The 26,029-nt window shown below is 38.2% G+C and overlaps 1 protein-coding gene and 1 pseudogene across 1 annotated transcript; one reads left to right on the top strand and one right to left on the bottom strand.

The window, feature by feature from the left end:
- Positions 1-6,681, top strand: part of LOC117416781 (mediator of RNA polymerase II transcription subunit 12-like protein) — a 105,843-nt pseudogene extending 99,162 nt beyond the window's left edge.
- A 2,637-nt stretch (positions 6,682-9,318) lies between these two features.
- Positions 9,319-23,012, bottom strand: LOC117416782 (immunoglobulin superfamily member 10-like). Its single transcript, XM_034028171.3, has 7 exons — positions 22,890-23,012; positions 21,860-22,125; positions 21,022-21,151; positions 19,930-20,320; positions 14,664-19,466; positions 13,483-14,386; positions 9,319-12,052 (listed from the first exon to the last, which is right to left on the bottom strand). Exons 2-7 carry the CDS (start codon positions 22,060-22,062, stop codon positions 10,144-10,146), a joined length of 8,340 nt encoding a protein of 2,779 aa, XP_033884062.3. The 5' UTR covers positions 22,063-22,125; positions 22,890-23,012; the 3' UTR covers positions 9,319-10,143.
- Between the last annotated feature and the right edge of the window lie 3,017 nt (positions 23,013-26,029).

The following is a 26,029-nucleotide window of genomic DNA, read 5'->3' as shown; positions in this document are numbered from 1 at the left end:
TCTTGTAATCAGTCATTCAGCCTATTTAAATGGAGAAAAGTAGTCACTGTGCTGTTTGGTATCATTGTGTGCACCACACTGAACATGGACCAGAGAAAGCAAAGGAGAGAGTTGTCTGAGGAGATCAGAAAGAAAATAATAGACAAGCATGTTAAAGGTAAAGGCTACAAAGACCATCTCCAAGCAGCTTGATGGTCCTGTGACAACAGTTGCAAATATTATCAAGAAGTTTAAGGTCCATGGAACTGTAGCCAATCTCCCTGGGCGCGGCCGCAAGAGGAAAATCGACCCCAGAGTGAACAGAAGGATAGTGCGAATGGTAGAAAAAGAACCAAGGATAACTGCCAAAGACATACAAGCTGAACTCCAAGGTGAAGGTACGTCAGTTTCTGATCGCACCATCCGCCGCTTTTTGAGTGGAAGTGGGCTCCATGGAAAACGACCCAGGAGGACTCCACTTTTGAAAGAAAAACATAAAAAAGCCAGACTGGAATTTGCTAAAATGCATATTGACAAGCCACAATCCTTCTGGGAGAATGTCCTTTGGACAGATGAGTCAAAACTGGAGCTTTTTGGCAAGTCACATCAGCTCTATGTTCACAGACGAAAAAATGAAGCTTTCAAAGAAAAGAACACCATACCTACAGTGAAACATGGAGGAGGCTCGGTTATGTTTTGGGGCTGCTTTGCTGCGCCTGGCACAGGGTGCCTTTAATCTGTGCAGGGCACAATGAAATCTCAAGACTATCGAGTCATTCTGGAGCGAAACGTACTGCCCAGTGTCAGAAAGCTCTGTCTCAGTCGCAGGTCATGGGTCCTCCAACAGGATAATGACCCAAAACACACAGCTAAAAGCACCCACGAATGGATAAGAACAAAACATTGGACTATTCTGAAGTGGCCTTCTATGAGTCCTGATCTGAATCCTATCGAACATCTATGGAAAGAGCTGAAACTTGCAGTCTGGAGAAGGCACCCATCAAACCTGAGACAGCTGGAGCAGTTTGCTCAGGAAGAGTGGGCCAACCTACCTGTTAACAGGTGCAGAAGTCTCACTGAGAGCTACAGAAAATGTTTGATTGCAGTGATTGCCTCTAAAGGTTGTGCAACAAAATATTAGGTTAGCGGTCCCATCATTTTTGTCCATGCCATTTTCATTTGTTTTCTTATTTACAATATTATGTTGAATAAAAAATCAAACGCAAAGTCTGTTTTCTATTAAATATGGAATAAACAATGGTGGATGCCAATTACTTTTGTCAGTTTCAAGTTATTTCAGAGAAAATTGTGCATTCTTCATTTTTTGTGGAGGGGTACCAACAAATTTGAGCACGTCTGTATATATATAATACAAACAAAAAAACTTTAGCATAAGGAAAAGTAAAATTTAACAAAGGGTTTTCACTGCCTTTTATGTATCACAAAACTGATACTATAGATATTGTACTACAGTGTTTTGCTTTCCCTGGAACACAGTGTTATGACTAACTTCTTGTACACAGTGGGCAACCCAGACTTTGAAGTTATCAACAAAAACTGGAAGGTTTTAACTTGTTCACCTGGTTTGACTTAAATGAAAAAAATGCCATCTGGAGCTGTAACTGCGTTTTCCATGGGAAAAAAGGTTGAAAGCACCTGCTTTTCTATCCCGTTTGGCTTCTGTAGACTCCGGAATCATGCCCATGTTTATTTAGTGCCATTTTTTTTTTATTGACCTGCTACCTACTGATGAAATTCATTTGCACACTGTAGCTTTTCTTTGAACTGCAGCCAGATATTTTATGTTTATTTTGCATAACATTATATATTTCCAGCAGGCTCATTTTGTTGTTGTTGTTTGGAGGCATGTGTCTCTTGAAAGGAATTGTCTACCATCATTAAATGAAAGCCTTTTAAATCTTTATTTCACACAGAGAACCTTACATTTAAGTGGAGTCACATTTTCGTATGGATTTTTTAAAATTATTATTAGGAACATGTTTCTTTGGGTGTAAACATGCGCTACTAAACACAACAGATTTGTTTGGTTAAATTGGTTACATACTATTGATGAAGTGTTTTAATTTCACAAACTTTATTAATGTTCTCCAAAACTGTTTTTTCTGTTAAATACCTTTTTCAGTGTCTTCAGTTGTCAAAACATTAGTCTAGTTCTAACCCAGAGTTTATGATCGAGCGGAGAAATGTTATGGAAGAATGTTTCGAACCTTTGCTACATGACACACAGCACTGTGGGCTGGGATTCTGCAGACCACGCATTGAGTGTAGTGAATGAAAGATGAATCTCCCCCTTGTGTCTGACTGACTAGGAGACATGTGGTATCTAATAACTCAATGTGAAATTTAGAAAGTGCAGAGGATTATGAAACAAATGAGGCTCTGAGCAGAAATTGTTACCAACATACAGTAGTAGCTTTTGGGGTTAAACTGACTGCCTGTATTTATTTTTCTGGTGTGTGTGAATACAAATAATTAGATGAAAAAATTAGAAGGTAAATTCTTGTTTGGCATTGACTACCTAACATCTGTGTAATATGTGGAGTTGATTAAAAGGTTGTTTCAAATAAGTTATTGTCAGTAAAAATAAAATAGTACACCGAGTAATAAACATAATCTCAAATAAGTAAGCTACTTCTGCAATAGTCCAAACTAAAAATAAACAATGAACAACAATGATATCAACTCAAACAGCAATGAAGAAAATCACCTCAAGTACCTGGTTAATAAAGATAATTTTGGGGTCTTTAAGACAAAAACCACAAAAGCTGCTGGCCCTTGCCAGATATGCACGGGCACTGTGGCTTGAATGCATTTTTTAAAGAAAAATAAACAATATAGGGAGCTCTGACACGACATACCCATTAATCACAATAAAGTGTAGTATTTCTTTAAGGATCTAAGTAACGGCTCCTTTCAGCTGGATAGAAAATAAACAAACCACAGCCTAACTCACTCCTGGTAGCTTGCTCTCCCATGAAAAGGTGACTGTGAAAATCCAGAACTGCGAATTCTCCTGCTCACAACATTAAGGCTGTGTCCCCAAGTGGTAGTAGACTTCACAGATCCCCCGCAGGCAGAGTCTGACATAGTCAGCTGAAAGCATGCTGACACATCACATGTGTGTGTTGAAAAGTAACTGCTTTTGACAGAGTTGTTTTTGAGAAGGGAAAGATATTAAGGCTTGTGTTGGACATATTCAACCATATCTTTAAATACTTTTCAGGCCCACTCACCTAGAGCTAAAATAAACTTTAGTTTAAGAATCTGTTATAAACAATCAATAATGCATCTATATAATGTGTTATAAAGTGTGTATCAACATTATTAATAACAGGCTATAGCAATAAAGTGACATATTTGCTCAATGCAGCGATGGAACCCAATTTTAATTCCATTGTAAAATCGTTTTACAATCAAGTGTGTCCTCACATTTCCAACAGCACTTTAGGGAAAGCAAATGGAAAAATCTGATGTTAGTTTACTGTTAAAAATATTCAAAAGAGCTGCATTGCCAATTAAATTCTGGAGGATTTTTGCATCTCAGTAGACATGAACAGGCACTTGGTGTTTTGCAACAGTACAAATTCTGGAAAAAAACATATGTATCTGTTTGGGGGGGAGGGGGGAGTGTTATTTTAGCTCATCTAGTATCATGTAGTTAATACAGCATTTCGATTTCAGCTTTCAACTTTTAATTGTGTTTGTTTTTTGTATTATTCACAAGCATAACTGTACAAACAATGAACTTGGCAGTCCATTGGGTGTGGAAGTTCATTTTATTTGTTGCCAGTAATTACCAGAGTGTTAAAATAACAATTGAGGGGCTCCCGAGTGGCGCATCCAGTAAAAGCACTCGCTAGAGTGCAGGATGTACTCTATAGCCTGGACTTCGCCGGTTCGAGTCCAGGCTATTCCACAGCCGACCGTGGACGGGAGCTCCCAGGGGGCGGTGTTCAATTGGCCGAGCGTCGTCCGGGGGGAGGGAGGGTTAGGTCGGCCAGGGTGTCCTCAGCTCAGCGCGCACCAGCAACCCCTGTAGTCTGGCTGGGCGCCTGCGGGCTTGCCTGTAAGCTGCCCAGAGCTGCGTTGTCCTCCGATGCTGTAGCTCTGAGGCGGCCGCACAGTGAGTCTGCAGAGTGTAAAGAAGCGGGTGGCTGACGGCACACGCTTCGGAGGACAGCGTGTGTTCATCTTCGCCCCTCCCGAGTCAGCACAGGGGTGGTAGTGGTGAGCTGAGCCTAAAAATAATTGGGCATTTCAAATTGGGGAGAAAATAATAAAAACTAATTGGCAACGACTAAATTTATAAAAATAAATAAATAAATAAATAAAAAATAACAATTGAAATAAGCTGCAGTCTAAATATCTCAAGTGGTCTTGAAAAAATGTACATCTTGAGCTGTGTTTATCCCCAGCTCCTATGAGAAATCAGTTTTCACACACTGCAATCTAAAAGTGATTGATTTTGGTTCACTCATTTCCTGTCCCTGTCGCATTCTTTTTAGGAAACATAATTGTCACTGACATGCTCATGGGGTTTGCTTTGTTTTTGCAGTTCTCAAGGCAAGGTTTGCAGCAGACACAACAGCAACAACAGACAGCTGCATTAGTGAGGCAACTGCAAAAACAGCTCTCCGGTAAGTATCTATTTTATTTGCATGCAAAGCGTGCACAGGCATCTGGATATTTGATATTCATAGTTAAGTTGTCTCTTATGTACTGCACATCAGTCATTACAGTCGTAGAAACTTTTCAGCATAGCAAAATTATATTTGGAATGCAATATTAAAATTATCCAATTCACCCCTAAACACCAGACAAGGGAACTCTATTTGGAGTTCAAGTACGCCTGCAGACACTGCAGTTTGAAAAAGTTGTTCAGCAGTAGCTTTTGGGAAAGTGACCCCTGTTCAGTTTGAAATAGTTACTTACTGTGCATCTGGAAAGTATTCAAGCTGTGTTTGCAGACAGTCCTGTGAGGGTCCGATTTTTACAACCCGCTTCCGACCCGGACCTGCTACTACAGGACCCGACCCCAACCTGTAACCCGCTGCAGCACCGTCTTCTTACCCGTGACCGTACTCATACCTAAAACCGCCGCCGGCAGTCATTATGACGGTTACATTTTAATCAGTATTAAAATGGAAGACAAACTATCGGATACAACTCAACATTTTTATTCAAGCACATCATATCAAACATCTGCACAGCCGAAACGCTGTATTTAAATGAACAATTAAACATAAAAGGGTTTATTTTCTAACTTACCACATGTAAAGCACTACTTCAAAAAATGAAAAAAACTATAATAAAATAAACATTTCAAAAGAAACTAGTGTGTAAACAGGTATGTGTACATACAAAATTTAAAAGGTAGTCAAAATGACTGCTTTGGCGGTTCTAGGTGGGAGGGATTATAACTTATTATTTTACCTTATTTTCGCGATCTTGCCTTTCAAACGCAGTCAGGGTTTTTAATACATGTATTTATTAGTCATAAACGGACAACCGCATCACTTTCAGACACGCAGAGTAATTTAAATTTGCAAACCTCAAACAGTCAAAATGACTGCTGTGGTGGTTCTAGTGTTAATAAGACCTGCAACCCGACCCGAACTCGCAAGTGTTTGCCCTTTACCTACTGCCTGCATCGACTGACTCTCTCACGCTCACATTCACACAGAGATTGAGTTTATACAATAGGCTATATACAGCGTGGTAGCTTACTCTAGTGGTCTGCATGTATTTTAACATTGTAACGTATTAACTTACTTTACTATAAAATACCTGTCTATCAAAGCGGCAATACAAACCGAGAACACTGCTTAGTCAGCTGACTCCTCCCTAATCGCCTCCTGCTTTGGTGCAGAAAATACATTTACACTCTAATACGTTATTTGGGAAAGGGTTACAGACGAATATGCTGAAAGGACAGAAAACGTTTATGATGATTCAAATTCAGACCCTAAAATTACATTTTTTTTACCCGAACCATAAACCGCGAAAAAGTTCACATTCTGACCCAAACCCGAGCCGCTTTTGCAGGTCATCCGCGGGCACCCGACCCGATGCAGGACTCTAGCAGACAACACCACTTTCTTGTAATGTAGTGGCTACTAATTGTATCCATTCAAACCCAGTTAAAACAAGGGAAGATGTGCTTTTTAAATTCAGAATTCAAGAAAGGGAGTTGCAGAAGAGAAAATGCAGTGACCCTTTGCAACTTGCATGAGTACCAAGCATCTGATGCAAGTTGAGTTTGACGTGTCTGAGAGGTCTGAGATATGAGTCTTGAGATATAAAACTGTGCATAGAATTAATTGTATTGTTGTATTGTTATTTAATTGAGTAAGGTTTACTTAGGTCTATGGTGTGCAAAGTTGGGGGTGCGCCACCCTGGGGGGGGGGGGGGGGGCATGGAGAGTCACTAAGGGGCGGGGGGGGGGGGGGGCGACAAAATGTATGTTAAAAAAGGGGGGCAGCATTTGAAAAGTCTGCGCATCACTGACTTGGGTCTCTCTTTGTTGCACTGTTGAGATGTATCTGAGCTCCACCTGTGGGCACAATGAATAAGCTAAAGTAATCCTCCAAAAATTCATTTATATTAAATTCTTTTAATCTTCCCAACAAGGTAATCAGCCCCAACAAGCAGGAAACCCATATGGCCCACCACATTACTAGGAAAACCTAGCTTATACATACATTACAGTTCCACACTGTATGTTTGCAATGAAGAACAATATAACCTCGATGCACTAAGCAGTCAGAACAGCAGATTTGTGGTTTTGCATATTTCCTTGCACTTCTGCTATCTTTGATTTATTACACGTAAATAAGTCATCTGGAATGAATGTACAGTAGTAAGATTAATACATTTCAATCACTGAAAATGTCTGGATCTTGTAGGACCTCTGAAGGTGTAGATTTTGTTGCTGACCTTTTTAAATATAGTACAAACTTAACAAAGTAAGGAATGCTGTGGATATAATGTATTTATTTATTTGTATGTAAGATAATTTATAGAATTGCAGTGGACCAAATCCAACTGAAGAAAGCATTTTTATTTTAGATCTTAGGATGCTGGGTGAAATTCCTAATTCTTCATGCCTTGTAAAACATTTAAAATGGAATATAATGTATAGTTATTGTTAACAAATATATAAATAAATACACAGAAATACATTTAAAAAAAATAATTTACAGAAGCACTTTATAAAACATAATCTTGTAAAAAAAAAAGAACATTTCTTCTTGGTATTGTTAAAAAAAAAGGCTTGGTTGTGTAAAATATAATATTTATGTTTGTAAGATGCTACAAAAATAATAATAATAAAATGTCAACGGCAATATTGAGTTGTGTATTATTTATACTTTTCTTTTTAAGTGGGCATATTGTTTTGTGAGCCTACATAATATAACGACATTTAAAACATAATTTGAATATATAATACATAACAATTTTATTGTGAATATTGTTTTCTGATTTTAAGGGGTTTTAGTCTGTTTTCGGTTTCACAATGCATTTTGTTTTTCAGTCTTCAGTTTTACCTTTACAGTTAACAGTGGGGTAAATTGTGTTATTCCTTTCACACTTTGAGCTGACATATTGGACAAGAAACAAAAATATGTTGATTTAATAACCAGATTAGGAACAGATCTGGCTATTAAAGTTGTTTTTTTGAGTTGAGTTTTAAAAAATGTGGCAGAATTTTGACTACAGTTACCGGTATGCCATAAGGATTTTTTTTTTATGTATGCTGGTTAGTGTCAAGGAAAAAATCAGTTTGTCCTCCAATTCTTCTCACATGCTACATTTTGACAGATGAACTTTCTTCCATCAGCAGGCAAAAATCTCAAAAAGAATGTCATCTGCATCCACAGACGTTTCACTCGCTGTCTAACTCGGATGTTTGCCTGTTCTGTTATTTTTGGACTTCAGATGTGATTTTTCCTTAAATAAATGGAGTACATGTGCTCTCCAGTTTAGCCTCTGCCAGACGTGCGTTAATCATGAGTTCTTTAAAGCACTGCACTCTGGAACAAATGAACTACCTAGCCCAGACTATAGTAATGAAGGCAAAAACTGTACTCTTGCCTCTCATTAGTATAACTCAGGGTTCTCAACTGTCCCCTCGTTTTAGTAGATCTGTGTGTTTTCCAGAATCATACATACAGTAAAGAACATGTAGAAAAAGGTTGTAGCATGTATGCAAATAGAGTTGTGAAACTCATGCCTCACATCGTGAGAACGTACTGTAAATGTAAGGATGTCATGCACCTTCTGTGGTTTTATTGCCTAGCAAATTAGTCCAATGCAAAATTGGACGTTACATTGGGTGGTTGCGTGATGTGTGACAGAAGCCTTCTAGTGGTTGTGATGAATGGTCATGTAGAGTCAATGTTACCGCTGTAAGTAATACTGCTTGTCTATGGTATTTTAATGCTGTGTGAAATTGGCTTTCTAATTTATAGCCAGATGAACTCACATATTATTTATGCTAAATATGCAGGGGGGCTAAAAGGGGACACAGATGGGCAACACAACAAAGCTATTTTGTGTTTATGATTTAAGACTGGAAATAAAGCAAGGTTTGGCTATTCCTAATGGCCCACATGGGGGCTGGTGGTAGGTAGGAGTTAAAAGATTTTGCCAAAGAAAACACCCCAGTGAGCTGTCAAAAATGTATCCTATAGCATGAAAGCCCAATCTAATGAACCAAGTGTGGTGTTATGGTAAATCAGAGGATTACGTCTGAAATGCAATCGGACAGCTAAGAAGCAGCGCAAATGGTTTGAGTCTTTTTATTATGTTTTTTATTATTATTATTTATGTAGACAACAGCAGTGGCAAATTGTCTGGCTGGATAACAATATCCTTAGCTGTGTCTGTTGATTCTGTCATTGGGGTGCCCATCAGATACGGTCATCCATGCTGTTGTCCCAAGGCAATGATTTTCACACAGTCAAATGTATACTGTACAGTGATATCTCACGCAGTTCTGTGATAGACTGAAATATATTGGTTTTAAACGAGGCATTTCTCAATTGATTCTGTCTACAAGTAGCTTTAGCCTCCTTGTTATCATCCAAATGTTGGACCAATCCATTTCAAGGGGAGGTGTCAGAGCAAACCACCAGAATTCAAAATACAGGGATTGGCCAGTATCAAGTAGTGCAAATCATTATGGGAGCTACAGTTTTTTAATCAGGGGGGACCAATGCAACAATATCCTCAGGGGTCATATATATATATATATATATATATATATATATATATATATATATATATATATATATATATATATATAATGTGTCATATTTCACCTATTGTTTGTTCTACGAAACTTACAAAAATATTTTTTATGGTATTTATTAATGGGATTTAAACATGTACAATAAGAATAGTATTATTTTACATCTGTACCAAACAATGTATAAAACAATGCAAATATATTACTCCCATTAAGGCAGGCATAATCAAACTGGAGCAAACGTATATGTATTTTTATTTATTTTTTGTATTGCTTATAAAGGTGAATATAAGTAAACAGTTCTGGTTATATGAAGGCAATCCAGTGTAATATTTGAAGATGAATCCTCCATTATACATGATATTTCAAAACACAATGCTCACTGATTTCTACCAGAGCATGTTTTGATGCTGGAAAAATGCTATACAAACAGAGTAATAAAAGATGCAGTAATATACTCCATGATGTATTTACAAAATTGTCCACAAGTCACTCTTTTTTTATTTGAAACATATTTTTGGTAATCTGCTTTGTAATGCTGCTTTCTGTGGGTTGCTTCACCAGACCATGTAAGTTTCCACAAAATCCTTCCAGAAATGTAACAGTAACTCTGGCTATGTTGGAAACATAACATGTCTTTCTGCGTGCGATTGCACTTTCAGGCTGTATTCTCTTGACCTTAAATGACAACTAAGAAAACAGCTCACTGTTTGTCAAGGCTGCCATACAACTCAAAGTAAGATGTCTTTTGCTAAAGTAAAAAAACAAAAACAAAACAATAATAATAATAAATATGGTTCACCAGAAATATCTGTTATTGGTCAAGACGGTGAGACAAATATTTAGATAAACAAGAAACATTATTTTGTATTGTGGTGTTTTTGTATTTTTATTACACAACTTGAATATATGTTATTTTTGAATCTGTGCCAAAATGATTCTTGGCTAAGCACTTGTATGTTCCTGAATCCGAAACACTTGGTTTCTGGATGACCAGCGTGCCCTGTGGATGTAGAAGCTCGCTGCCAGTGGGCCGACCTTTGCCAGCCGTTGAAAGCACTGAGTGATCAGGCAGCTCCCACGTGATTTCGGGTTTGGGAATCCCAATTGCCATGCAGTTAAGATGAACAGCTGCCCCGGCCCTTGTGCGCACGCTCTGTGGCGGCCCGCTGGTTATGCGAGGTGGGTAGCCTATGATTATCACAGGCACTGTGATTGTAGCCTCCCCACCGTCGTTGTGTGCCTTGCAAATGTAATTCCCTCTATCGTGAACACCGGCCTCTTGAATAACAAGAGTTCCGTTTTCAAGAAGAATATACTTCCCGTTTATCTGAGGTCTAGACAACATGTATCCACCTGGAACTGTCCAGCTTACTTTGGGTTTGGGACTGCCCTCAGAGAGACAGTGAAGGAAAAGAGTCTGTCCACTGATACTTCTAATGAGCCCTTTTGGTTGAGTAAGGATGTATGGCTTCTGACCAACCTCCAGAACAATCAGTTTTTCAATATAGCCAACCTTGTTCCTGGCAGCACACCTGTACTTCCCAACATCGCTCTTACTGGGATTGTAAATGATAAGGGTGCCATCGCTTCCCAGTTGGTACTTTGCAGTCTTTTGACTGTTTGTAAACCTCGTCCCATTAGGCAGAAGCCAGATCATTTCCGGTGGAGGGTATCCATCAGCAGAACAATTTAAGATAGTGGTCTTACCAGTTCTTGCCATTACTTTCTCATTAAATGGGTTCTTGAACATGGGCCTCCTCAACATGTTGGTGACCTCCAACTGCACCACCATAACAGTCTCTCCTCCATCATTACGAGCTACACATACAAACTCAGCCGTATCTGTCACTCTGACGTTGCGAATTTCCAATGTGCCGTTCCTGTGTACTATTATTCTACTGCCATAGTATGGAGCTGTTAAGAAAATATTGTCTGGTATAATCCACATGACTTGTGGCGTTGGAGTTCCCTCAGCCTTGCAGTCAATTAGCTTTTTTGTATGTTTCACTGCATCATCTTTAATGATGGTTTTGTTTCTGTACAATCCGTTTATAATTGGGGGAATGGCATCGACCTCAAGCTTGAAGACCTTTGTGTCATCTCCCCCAGTGTTTCGGGCTACACACAGATATTCACCAGAATCTGTCACCTTGAGATTCCTGATAGCCAGTGAGCCATTTACATGCATCAGATGCCTGTCATTTGAAGCTGCAATCATGTTATTAGATGGTAAGAGCCACATTATCTTTGGCTTGGGCTCTCCCACTGCCTCGCAGTTGAACATCACCTTTGCCCCTGCTTCCACTTTCGCAAACGTATGGGCCGTGGTCCTGATGCGAGGAGCTGCTGTCACAATAGTGACGTGGACCTTCATCTCATCTTTCCCAAGTGTATTTTCTGCATAACAAGTGTAGTCTCCTTCTTCGGCTACCCCGACCTTGTTTAGGTACAGGGTTCCGTTATGAAAGAGAACATAGCGGCGTCTCCTGGTGCCACTGTCGTCAGCCTGCAGCACGCTGTTTACCATCGTACCGTCCGGCAAACCCCATGTTATCTCAGGTTCGGGGGCTCCAGAAGCTCTGCAGTCTACTTTCAGGTCATCTCCGTATGGCACTTGTTTTTTTATGAATTGCTTGTATTCTATCTTTGCAGGCTTCATTGCCACAGTGGCTTTCATTAGCAGAAGATCATCTCCAATTTTGTTCCTGGCAACACAGAGGTAGTCCCCGGCGTCTTTTTCACTGACAGAATCGATAACTAAGGTGCCATTAAGATGCACGTGGATCCGGTTTCCCATCCTGGAATAAATAAAATACAAAATATAAGCAAGGTCAGGAACACTGTCAACTGCTTTTCAGTATTTCCTTAAACAATTGGAATTACTCATTTTTATTTTAAAATATTTATTGGATGTCTGAAGCTTTATTATTATCTGCCAACAAAAATAATGTATTCTTATTAATGGCTGGTTTCACAGATCCCAATTGGCACTAATCTAAGACAAACTCATCTGAGGTAGCATCTTGGTTGTCCAAGATTAGTGCTAATCAGGGTCTGTGAAACAGTTGTTAATAATCAATTCAAATATAACTACCAGTCATATATTAGGATAAACTGAAGAAGCCCACTAGTCTTGTATTAATAAATAAGTCATATTGCCTGTGTATAGAGTCTTACAATAAATGTACTACAGAAGGTATTCCTTTAGTTTACAGTGTATGGGGAAATTCCTTGAGATTAAAGGCTTCCTTTTCTTACATACAGTTTACTGAATGATCAAATTGGAGCAGGCCAGTAGGTTTTGCACATTTGACTGTGCGTGCAGAGCACATACAGCAGCAAATTCATTACTTGAGTTTAAAGTCAAATTGCAGGTTACTGAGATTCCCATGGTATTCTAACATTAGCATTAGCAATTTCAACATCAATTCCCCATCAATGAAATCTCCAGTAACTGAGAACACTGATCATCCTGATTAAGGAAACCATTTGAAGTAAGTCTGAAACATAATGGGACCATCTGTAACATATTTTGATCTATGCATTTTTCTAAAATGCATTTGAGTTATGAAGGTTTTACATTACAAATGGGAGGATAATGATGAGACACTTAAACATGGTTTAGTCATTATTTTGACTATTTCTGTTACACAGTATGTGTCTTTAAAAGTCAGGATTCTGAGCTTAAAAAATATAGAGAGATCATAATAGATATTCAAACGTGTTTAACATTGAATGGCTAGAATTCAGGCCAAACAGTATTTAATTAGAATCAGTTTTAAACAGAGAAACCATTTGACATCTGTTAAAATGGAAATACACAGGGTTCTGAGGGACGATTACTGCTGATGGGGAATGTATTTTAAGTGGTCTGCTGAACCATGTCTCATCCCAGTGGTTATTTTAAACAATAATGGAAAGCTTATTGATTCCCAACAACAGTGATTCAAATGTAAGCAGCACCTGATGAAATATGTCAACACATCTTATGTACAGTAAACTACTGAAAACATTTATCATACTATTCGAATTCTCCCGAATCACTACTTGTATCCTTGGTGCATCTCAAAGCACTGTATGTGACAAAAAATATCCACATATAATAAACTAATTAAATACATCTTCATCTCCCATTGTGCACACTGTTTGAGATGATGGGAGATTGTATAAAATATTTCTGGAACTAAATGCTGTACCTTAGAAAGAATTCAAATAAAATGAACCTCACCTGTGCCACTGGTCCACAATAGCTTTTGAGGGTAATCTCCAAATGATTCGAGGTGTGGGATCTCCGACAGCTGAGCAGTTTAGCAATAACCTGTCTCCATAATTAAGGTCAGTTCTTCGATCCGATGCAGTCACTATTTTGGGCACAGTCTCCACCTGTTCTACCATCAAATTAACCACCCTTCTTTCTGAGCCAGTCGAACTTGTAGCAATACATTCGTAATTTCCGCTGTCAGAAGTGGCTAAGTTTTTGATGTAAAGAGTTCCGTTAGCAAATGCAAACAGTTTTGCATTGACATACAGCAAAGGTTTAACTTCAGTTCCATCAAACAGAACCCACCGCACTGTGGGCTGGGGGTTTCCCTTGGCTGTACAGGGCAGCCTCAAATATTGCCCTATCTCTCCTTTCACATGTTGTCTTTTTTCTTCTATAATAACAGGAGGTGCAGCTACTACCTGCAGTCTGATTGTGGCTGTATCGGCTCCAGCTGGGTTGCTTGCCACACATTTGTAATGTCCTCTGTCATACACGCTAACATCCTTAATGGTTAAAGTCCCATCCGAATCCACTGAAACTCTGCTGTTTTCTGAAACGGGACCCCTGACAAACGTTTTGTTTGCAAGAATCCATGAGACAATAGGCGGTGGTCTTCCTTCTGCTTTGCATTTTATTATCACAGTGTTTCCAGAATGAGATTTCATTTCTCTCAGTTTAGGCTCCAGGATTCGTGAAGGATAAGCCACTACAGACAGTGTTACAAGAAGTTTGTCAGATCCATGCTGGTTTTCTGCTGTACAAAGGTACTGTCCACGGTCCTGAACATTAACATTCTGGATAGACAATGTCCCATTTTTAAAAACTTCAAATCTGTTCCCCCGTTTGGCCTTCATAGTTAATGTAGTACCTAAAGGAGAGTTTAAAGAGATAACAAAACAAGATTAAAATTAATCTTTTTTTTAACAATTTTCAAATAACAAGCAAGTTATTAAGTTACTATTTTTTTAAGATGATTAGTAAGGGTGGACATAGCTTCATGAACAGTTCCACTTTAATAACTGGAAATCATATCCAATAACCCACTCAATCAAATAACAAATATAAGCTATTAAAACAAAATTGATTAATTTGGTGAGCATATCAAATTAAATTAATGTAAAGATGGCATGCGTGTTGTTCTATACCTGAAGAAACTTTGGTCCAGGTTATTGTAGGAATAGGATTTCCTGAAGCTTCACATGGTACAAAGGCATCAGAGTTGGAAAGAACAGTGAAGCTGGCTGCATTCCCACCCACTATTCTGGGCTTTGATGGATGGTTCTTTGGCAAAGGTTCCAAGTCTATGACATTAGACGTTGATGCTTCCAATTCAGTGTGTTTCTTATGTCCATTAGCTATGGCATTTTCCATGTCACTGCTAAAGGTAGGTGGGGCTTTTGTATACCTCTGAGGGGCCTTTAGTATCGTCAGCGTGTTAATAGTTAAAGTCTTTCCTCTGTCTGTGGCCTCAGGAAGTGGTTTCTGCCAGAACCTGCTAGTCCACCGTGGGGACTCTGTCACTTTTGTTGATGGAGAAGGAGTAGGTTTCTGTATATGTGACTGAGGGAAATAACTCCCACTTCCATCAAGAGATTTTGTTTCTATAAAAGTAGCTGTAAATTGATTTGGCCTGGGTTTTATAAAGCGTGAACTTTGTGTGGTTTTTGTTGATTTAGTAGATGGGATTCCTAAAATAGTTTTGACAGCACGAGTTGTAGTTTCAGGAGCACTTGTTGTTTTGATAGTAGCTGTTGTAGATTTAGTAGTAGTTGTAGGTTTTGCAGTTGTAGTAGTAGGTTTAGTAGTTGTAGTTGTAGGTTTGGCAGTTGTAGTAGGTTTGGTAGTAGTTGTAGGTTTAGTAGTTGTAGTAGCAGGTTTGGTAGTTGTAGTAGGTATGGTAGTAGTTGTAGGTTTAGTAGTTGTAGTAGCAGGTTTGGTAGTTGTAGTAGGTTTGGTAGTAGTTGTTGTAGGCTTGGTAGACGTTGTTGTTTGGACTGTAGTTGTAGTTTTGGTCGTAGTTGTGGGTTTCACAGTAGTTGTAGTAAAATATGCCTTGGGAGATCTGTTGCTGCTGGTGGTGGTAGTTTTCATTGTGGTGGGAGCCTCTTTTTTCCTAAATGGATCTGCTGTGGTGTGTTGGGTCATTATTGTCTTTTTATTTGGTCTTCGGCGACGAAGTCCCTTTCTTCTAAAAGGTACAACTTGCTTTCTGGTGGTGGTTGAAGTGGTTTTGGGCTTGGATATTGCGGCGGTAGTCTTTAGAGAGGTAACAGCTGGGAGCAGCTCTAAGACTGTCTGTTCTTCAGTGGTAGAAGAAGACCCTGAAGAAAAGTCAGATGAGGTTGCTGAAGACTCCATGACTGCAGTCTTTGACAAAGGTGAAGCAATGACTCTGGTTGCCGGCTGTATTTCTGTAGTCATAGAAGACCCAAGAGAATAATAAGGCAAGGATGCGGTGGATTGAATCACAGTAGTATGATCAATAGCTCCTGACATTGTTGGTGACGGTGAAGCTAGGATTCTAGTTGCTGGTGGTGTTTCAGTTGTTGTTGGAACCCCCAAAGTGTAATCAGGCAAGAAAGGTGAAGATTGAACGGCAGCACTATTATCAATAACAGGGGACAAAGTTGTCAAAGGCGGGGCTTGGACTTTAATTGATGGTTGACTTTCAGTGGTAAAAGAAGACCCGGAAGCATAATCTGAGGAGGTTGCTGAAGACTCAATGACTGCACTCTGGTCAATAGCTGTCGTCAAAGTTGTAAAAGGTGAGGCTAGGGTCTTACTTGTGGGCAGAGCGATTGTCATTTTTGCTGGTGCTGTGGTAATGGTGGTTTTTGCTGGTGTCATTGTTGTGGTGGTCACTGGTCGTACTGGTTTGCGCAATCTCTTAAGCAGTTCCTTTTGACTATGTCTGTTTCCAAAAAGTTTATTCCAAGGAATTTTCCCTCTAATAACCCTAGAGGATGTTGTGGTAGCTTGGGTGGTGGTGGGGTAGAGTCTGTCAGCTTTGCTGGTACTGACTGATGTCATAACAGATTCTTTGGTTCGGTCAGGTGGAGTAAAGGTAGGTGTTATAAGTGATCTTTGTGGTTCTGTTGGTTTGGTAGTTGTAGATTTGGTAGTAGTTGTAGTTTTTGTGATCACCAAGAAGTCTTTAGTGGCAGCCTGAGTTAAGGGTGTCCTAAACCCTGTTTGTGAAGTGACTGTAGGTGTTTGTTTACCTAACCCTACTGAGTGCCTAGATTTATTGTATACAGAATTATACTGTCTATCATTTTTTGTTGAGGGTTTGACCACACTGATAGGCTCTTTAGCCTTTCTACTAGCTTCAGTGGTATTGGTTCCAGTTTTTTCAGGACCTGGTTGAACAATCCCCGGTGGAGCATTGGTTATATGATACTCACATTTTGTAGTTAGCTCAATGGATATAGGAGTGGTAGCATTATCTTTTTCAGATATTGTGGACCCTTTGTTTGGCTTCACAAATTTATGCAAGTATGCATGTATATCTGGAATTTTGTTTGGTCTGATAATTCTGCGCCTACCAGGGAACTTTCTTACTTTGCCAGTACGCTGCTTACTTCCAGAAGGATTCGAAGTGTCACCTCTAATGATCTGAATCTGTTGATGGGAGATGATCGTAGATCCTCCAGGCAGTCGAGGGGATGTTATCTTCTGTGTGGTATGAAACGTTATCTCGTCTCGTTCACCTTGAGCAGTTGTGATGGCTGTGACAGATTTTTGCTGATTAGATTCTGTTGAAACTTGAACTGGAGTTTCTGGCAAAGGTCCAGGCTTTGCAATAGTTAATTCTGGTATTCTGGTATCGTGTGCCTTTCTACTTAATAAAGGCTGAACAGAAGTTGAGGTTTTGAGATATTTATTTGGTCCACCTGAAAATGCTGATTGCACTTCAGAACTGGAGTCTGTTATTATGGATTCCACTGTGGCAGGTTGAGATAAGGGTCTTTCATTGTTTTGCCCATATGTATATAATTTATTTACTTTAGGAATGATAGTTGTGTATGGTGTTGTTGTGTACGATGTTGACTTTGAAGAAGTATGTGCATTATTCTCATTTACATAACTACTTGTTGTCATAGAGGTGCTTGGCAACTCTATTGACAGTTCATGTATTTCAGGATACACAACAGTTGTCTCCTCAGAATTAGTTTCTATGGTAGTTAAAACACTGCTGGGCATCTTTGTTGTAATTATTAAAAGCTCATCCTCAGCTAAGACATCTCCTGAGGTTTCTTCTTCTCCATCCCCTGATATGTTTGAATAGCTCTTTGTAGATGGCTTGTCTGTCATTTTCTCATTTTGACTTTGGGCTGCTTTATTATTTTTAGCTTTTGCCATGAATTGTGCAAACCGCTGAGGGTCTACTTTCCTGGCTGAATTATTAAATGTCCTCCTGTTTCCCCAGAGTCTCCTATTGCTTGACAAGCCGTTTTTCCTGTGAAGTGAAGTCCTGTCTTGTGTTTTCCTTTGTGTAGGATACACTCGGTTTGAAGTTAAAGTTCTAGATTCTTGCCTGGTTTTAAGGGATGTGCTTGGAGATAGTTCCTTATAATCTGTTTGGGTTTCCTCTGAGGCAGGATCACCCTCATTTCCTGACCCCTCGCCTTCTTCTGATAGATATTTATTATCCACCTTCAATGTAGTTTCCCGGCTAGGAATGTCTGCAAGCAATATTTTGGAAGACAAAATGTCAACTCCATAGTGATTTGATGCAAGGCATCTATAAAAACCACGGTCTCTTTCAGTTATCCCCTGAATTCCTAATGTGCCATTTTGATAAAGTTTTTTATTTCCTAATGACTTGTCTAGCACAGTATGATCTGGTAATATCCAGTTAATAGATGCTTCAGGAATACCAACAGATCCACATGGAAGAAACAGACTTTCTCCAAGAGCTCTGGACATCTGAGCACCATTGACATCTATCTCTTCCACATCTGGATTCAAAACGGTAATCCTAAAGGCAAGCACATCTGCATCTAGGTAATTTGTTGCTATGCAGCGATACAGTCCTGTCTCAGAACTGTCCGCTGCCTTTAATGTAAATCTGCCAGACGTAGTAATTATAATCCTCCCGTCTTCACTACTGTAAGGTGCACGCACTTTGCTACCATCGGGCATAATCCATTCAATTGCAGGCTTGGGTTCCCCAAAGGCTTGGCAGTCCAGTTCCGCTGTGCCACCTATCAAAACCGAGTGCTCTGTTTTTGTAGTATTATCTTTCTTTATCATGGCCCAAGTGTATTTGTGGGGTTTATTTTCGATGTTCATTTGAATGTCACTTGCATATTTGATATGAAGTGTACTGAATGTAGTCGTTGTCCTGTCTAATTGCAATGTAAACTGTCCTTGCATCAGCCATATAGGATCTGCTTTGACTTCTGCTTCTATGCCACTAAAGGCGGCTTCATCATCATCTTCTTTTTGTTGATACTTGTAACTTATATATGGTGTTTTAGTAAGCATCAAACCTCTTGAAAGCGTCATGGGTAAGTCACTGTACATGGCCAGTATCCTCCAGAGCTGCTGGATGTGCTCATAGTCAATATTACAAACCAAATACGTGGAGAAAGATGCACTTAAAAATATGACATCATCCTTCTTGTCTACGGATACCCCTTTTAATGCCCTGGGTCTTTGGACAGAGCAGACCACACTTGCATCATTCTCTGACTGATCTGTCATATTCAGGACCATAGACCCAATTGGTGCAATAAAGTCATTGGAAGAAATTGGCGTGAAGTCTCCTTCATCTAAGGAAATATTCTTCTGTTTAAGGTGAGGATCTATCTCAGGTTTGAAGCAGGCCAAAGCTGACAAGGGAAGACGTGACATATCTTTGCCTTTAGATGCAACAGGTGTTTCACATATGGGACACTGAAAACCACTTGCATATGATCTGTCTCGTTTGCACTTCAGCAGTCCTAAAAAGGAAAAAAAAATAAAATGTAATTGTATCACAGAGGAAATGGAAACAGCCTTTTTAACAGCTTTAATTGGTTCTCTGCTCCCCGGGGATTACAGCCCAGGTTTTGACAACCTTTAACATTATTTTGGCTGGATTAGAATCCGAGCTCCACCAATGATTTAGCATTTACCCTGCAACTACTCCTCCCCCTCTCCACACAAACCCTCTCCTACACCCACCTCACGCATATATCTAACCACATTCCTACATACCTACAGTACCAACTGAACACAAATAAGTATATAAAACACCACCATCTACTGGCTGTTTAACACATTATTGCCCCAAGCGAAATGAATTACTTAAACAACTACTTGGTGTGCGTCACAAATGATCTGCCCTAATAAGAAATAACCTTATTAAATTATCATCCTTATTTTCCTCATGCTTAAGAAAATTACTTTCATTTTCAGTTTTACCTGGTTTTTCTTCCATCCATTTCACAAACCATTCCATGTTACAGTGACAGGCCCATGGGTTTCCATGTAGATAGACACTCTCGAGGTCTGGAGTGTAAGAAAAGATTTCAGGCGGTAGGCTGCTCAGGGCGTTGTCTGAGAGGTAAATGTTTTTGATGGAAGATGTTTTGAAGATCTGAATGTAACGCAGGGTAACAAAGGTATCAGGGTGAAGCTGTTGGATCGCATTCCCTTCCAGGTGAACCAGTTTTAATGATGTAAGTCCGTAGAAGGCTTCAGGATTAATAAACTCAATGTTGTTGTGATCCATTTGGAGCCTTATTAGGCCTTGAAGACCATGGAAAGTATACTTGTTCAGTTCTTTGACTTTGTTGTAACTCATCTTCAGGATCTGAAATAATAAAATACAACATTGTTTAAACAAGAGGTTTAATTGAAACATGCATTTATTTTTAATACTCAATTAACAGTACATGCATACTTATTTATTTTACACTGGATGACATATGGTCAAGTAATATGGCAGACAAACGCAACTTGGCTACAACAATTGGCTTCATGATGCTTTTTCTCATGTTTTATCATACAAATCTCTCCTCATTTAGGCATGGACAAATATACTAATTTGACAGCCAATTTTGTTAATGCTATTCTGTTTCTTTCAGTTTATTGCTACTTTAATGGAGTTAATGTTGGATTTCATTACAGAAATGTTCACTCTTTCTGTGGTGTACCCAAACCTAACTTACTGTATTATAAAATACACATAAAACAGTATTCATGTTTTTTGTTTTTTTTTCTTGAACCAATAGACCTATGGTCAGTATTTTTTAGTTTGTATGCCTAGGAACAAGAAAATGATGTTCCTGCCTATAAATTTAGGGAAGGATGGCTAAATGTGACAAAACAAATGCTCAAATTGGATACAAACAGGGGCTCCATTTAATTTGGTAGGCTCTGCCTCCTTGATATATGCCAAGGCTAAAGTATAATATATAAGAGAATATATAAGAGACTGCTCAAGGGACAGTATATATATATATATATATATATATATATATATATATATATATATATATATATATATATTACCTGTAATGACTGTAGATCACTGAACGCCTTGTCGGCTATCGTTTGGATTGCATTACTGTGCAGCATTAACAATTCCAGATGCTTAAGTCCAGAAAAATCATTTTCGTTTAATTGTATTAAACTGTTGTACCTGAAAGAAAATATTATAAATATGATTATTTTACATTGTATATTAACACACAAAAGCAAACAAATAAAGACAATGCATTTGTATATAATACAATATATTTATACTATATGGTAAACACATCAAAAGAAACCAATCCTAATTTGAAGTGAAAAGCAAAAGCAATTTTTCAGAGAGATACTAAAATAATTTAACAATATTCTAATAACAATATAAAGCTAGATAATATACAGTTTTTTCTTTACTGAAATTCAGTTTTCTTGCTATTCTTTTTTTTTTTTTAGATTTATTTTCTAAACTCCAAATAGGTCCCAAAACGTTTTCAAAGTGCAATAAACCACATCACAAAACCACCACCTAATTAATCACAAATGGTATTGAACATTGGCTGGCAGTCTCAGAAAGACGCCAATGACTGCGTGTGAATGCAGAAGGAACTGCTCCCTGATGTTGCTCAAGGTTTGAGGCATTCTCTCGGGGTAATGTGGAGAACCTGACCTTGCCACTGCCTGTGCTAAATCTACATTGTGAATAAACAGAGAAGACTTCAGTCTCCAGTGCTGCTAATCCAGTAACTTCCCAGAAACTCGACATTGAATCATAAAGCAAACAAAAGGCGCTTTATTTGTTAGAGAAGACACTAGCCTTCACAAAAAGTGAAGTCAATAATCAATACCTACAATAATTATATTCTACTGAAGCTGGACTTACCCAAGGTTGACGCGCTCCACGTTTGGCTGAATTTCCTCAGGTATGGATGTCAAATATCTAAATGTACAGTGCACTTCAGTTGCAACGTAACAAGCACATGACTTGGGGCAGGCGCTGCTTTTTGGAAGTATCCCAGCCCAGAAACATAAGAACGCCAGCAACCTCCACCACAAGCAGAAACCTCTTTTGCTGAAAACATTCATCCTGGTGAAAGGTCTTTTAGATCACCATTAGACAGTATTTACATTGCCAAGTAACAGTGTAACCTTGTGGTTAAAAGAAAAAAGAATAGGTGTAAAAAAAATGCACTTTTAAAAGAACACAATAATTGACATGGTTAGGGGTTCACTCTTGGCATTTAGAGCGAAACTGATAAGAACTAACATGACCGCTATGAACTAAGAAAAAGCTGGCCAGGCTAGATCAATGCTGGTTGCTGGAATTCTAAACTGGATATTTAAATACCCCAATGCAACTGTTTATATACACATTTAAAAAAATGCCCCTCTCTGATACATTAAAAAAAACACAAACACACACACACACAAACACAATGAAGAAAATATGGGTCTGTTCTTTTAATGATCTCTATATGGCGGTATTTAGTGTCCGGTGTTGATACCATGTGAGATTACTGAATGCAAGAGTGCCACATCGAGTTACTGCACAAAGTGTTACAAACAGTACTCATCTGCCAGAATGAATCCATTAGAATTTATCCATCAGATAAGTCTCCCGAGTGAAACATTTGCAACAGTATGCGCGTTTGTAATTATGTCCTATAAAAAGTGTTTCAGAGAGACACTGACCTATTGGTATTTTAATAATAATATTATTAATAATAATAATAATAATAATAATAATAATAATAATAATAATAATAATTTAGTACTACAACATTAGGCATTTTTAAAATAAGTTATAGTATATTGCAGTAAACTTTGTTTTCAGATAACGTCATCAGCAGTTTTTTTTTTTAGAAAGAAAAAAAAATATAGATCACGAAAACAGTAATAGAAGGGTTACTTACAGTTTTGCAGAGTTGCCAGATGGCTAACAATGTCAGCATCCTTTAATAAAAATACAATTTTCTTGTGATGAGGAAACACTTTCAAAACTCCAGGACCAATGCAAACACCCGTTTTACTGGAAATGACAAGGTTACCCCAGCTATATGTTAAGTGCAACGAGCAATAAATGCTTAAAGATGTGAGTAGGGTTTCTCTGTCAGTTAGTTCCCACCCACTCCAGTCTCTCGTCTGTTCCAATTCATGCTCATGTTGCTGGGGTATGGTCCAGACACTTCGCAACGCCGTTAAAATATCTTTCAAAGTTAATTTTAGTTAGTTAAATTAGCTACAATTTCTGTTCGTTTACAAGTTTATCCACATGTATCTTTCCATCATCTTTGTGATTCCGCTGGTCACTTAGTTTTTTTTTTCTTCTAATTTTCTTTATTTGATGCAATAATCTGTGCAAAGAGACTATTCCGCTCCATTCTGTTTTACACTTCCTCGAAAATCTCTCTGCCCCCCTCTCTCCGTCTCCCTCGTCCTCACTCTCTCCCTCCCTTTCGCACTCAAGTTCGAAAAGAATGGAAGAGCCCATTTTTTAGTTTCTGAAAGGATTTGGAAATATACCAGCATACATAAAAGTAGTAGGAATCCACATTTTGTATTGATCACAATGCAGTGTGGGGAGTGTGATGACAGTATTGATAATGACCTATCTGTCTACAATAAGATACACTCTTATAAAATAGGATACCTGGTCATTCTAAATGGAACAATTGCTCTTCAAATATTTATAAACAGAACAATTCATATTTCTATTATACAGTGAAATGTTGATAGTTACCACTTTGGTTAATCCCTGTATATATATTAATTTACAGTAGCTGGGCAGAACCTCTTCATAAAATATATATTTGCTATATGTAATAAAAATTACACCAAAGTGTAAATTGCACACTTTAATATACTTGAATATAAACAAAAGACTAGTTTATGTACAGTTCTAAAACGTTTTGTAAATAATTATCTTTGTTATACATACATACATATACTGTAGGTTTGAAAGGAGGCCTATAACTTCAGTGTACAAAAATGAAGAAAAAAAAAATATTTTTCTATATGTACATAAAGCCCTTCTTATACAGTATATACTAGCATATGGGAATTAAAATGATTTAGGGGTCTATCTTTAGAACACTAACTAACTTGTGTTACTGTATGTGTTGTGGATAAATATTTCTTCAGACTTTGCCGACCTGGAAGCCCTTATGAAAATACCCGTATCCTGGATTTAAGCGCTTACACATATCCAACGTTTTCTTAAGAATACAACACAGTTCTTTCTGTCTGTCTTAAGGAAGTCATTCATTCTCACAACATTGGCCTGTTATTTCTTCAGGGCGTCTCATCTGGGTGTTATCCTCCATGCTGTATCTGATTAAGGGACAATGCATTCTAAAGAGAGCACAATTTTGGCATAGTGTGCTGCAATAAATAATACAGCCATTGATTTCATACCTTAAAATTTCGTTACTACTGAAATAATATGAAAAGGTGTACAGGTAAAGTCAATAAGCATACTGTATGATATCTAGAGCCATATATCATAATAGTCTTGCTGGTCGTACCATCTGCTGTACAGATGCTACTTCATGAAATGAACATGATAAATACAAGTAAAACAGATCATGCATCTTTTCTATCATTGAAAGAAAGAAATGGTACCGTGCATTTGTTCATTGTGAAAGTATTAAACATAGGGAAGTGCAATTAACCTAATGGAAACATGGGTTATTTTCTAAATTGGGAAATCTGCACTGTACCCAGGAACAAACAAACAAACAAAGAAAAGGGAAATGATTTTGGCTGTGATCACCTGTCTAATATTAATCTCAAATGTTTGGCAAACAACAAGATTGCATGAAAGAAGCATGCTGTAGGGACCCAATTTATGATCCCTGAAAAAACTACAACCCCCCAAATGGCCCATTTCTGCTCAAATATATTCAATAAAGAAAGTTCACTGCACTTTGTCCAAAAATATTCTATCCATATACGTAAAGCTATAAAGAGACCATCACTGGATAAATGAGCAGTGTTTCCTGTTGAGGTCAGGGTTCAAATTGTTGGCCAGCAGCATTATTGCCCCTTGGTATTTTTTTCAGAGGAAACTAGAATGTTAGAATGCAGTAATACTGTTCTATGAACCAACAATAAGTAATGGGATGACCAGATTAACAGCAGATAGCAGGCTGATGAACAGGCACATGTATGCAGACAGACCACACGTATCTATGTTCACATAGAAATGAAGATTATGCATGTGAAAAAAAAATGGAGACATGACTAAGAGCAGGGGACAAAGGTATATATGCTGAAGTATGGAGACCAAAAGGGGATGAAATGTAACCCTATTTTCTTTTAAATAAACCCTTTTTATTTCCCCAAAAAACTACTTTACATGTATTTGTATGATCATTTCTATGTAAAAAAAAGAAAAGTTCAATTAAATAATCTAATATGACATGCATTCTGTTTCAAATTGTATAGGCATTCAATAAATAGAGCACACTATGTTCTCCCCCATTAAAAACTTGCTGTATACATGTTACGTTTTTTGTGTGTGTGTGTTTTAAGAATTGTATTACCGGAGTAAATATACACTGCCCCCACCTGTTGATTACTTATTTGAAGTTAAATATTGTCAAACAGTTTTAAAACATTTCCAGCAAATGAATTCCATCCAGTAGCACAGTTTGACCATTTCATTATGACTCTGCTATCTTGGTAAAACTGGAACACCATGAGATTGTGTATGGCCACTGGCTTTTCCCTGAGGCAGTTTGGCTGTAATTAAATCCACATTTGAGTGTAAATTAAACCATGTGCTCCTTGCTGTTTTTCTGGAAAACATCAGTGACTATGATCCTGTGTCTTGGCCTAGGCAAGCCAAAGTCTGGATGTACTTAGCCAGTTATGGAGGAAAATCTATAGCTTGAAAACTGAATTTTCTTATGAGATTAAGCCATTTGTTTTGAGTTTCCCAGTGTTTCATTGGAAATAGAATGAGGCTCCTCTGAGAGATAGCAGCTTAAATGAATTTGTTTTGTTCCATATTTGGATTTGCCATCAAAAGAAGTCTATAATATATTGAGCT

The sequence above is a fragment of the Acipenser ruthenus genome, chromosome 12 (genome assembly GCF_902713425.1).
Source record: "Acipenser ruthenus chromosome 12, fAciRut3.2 maternal haplotype, whole genome shotgun sequence".
Classification (NCBI taxonomy): domain Eukaryota; kingdom Metazoa; phylum Chordata; class Actinopteri; order Acipenseriformes; family Acipenseridae; genus Acipenser; species Acipenser ruthenus.
This window is presented reverse-complemented; position numbering and strand designations above follow the sequence as displayed.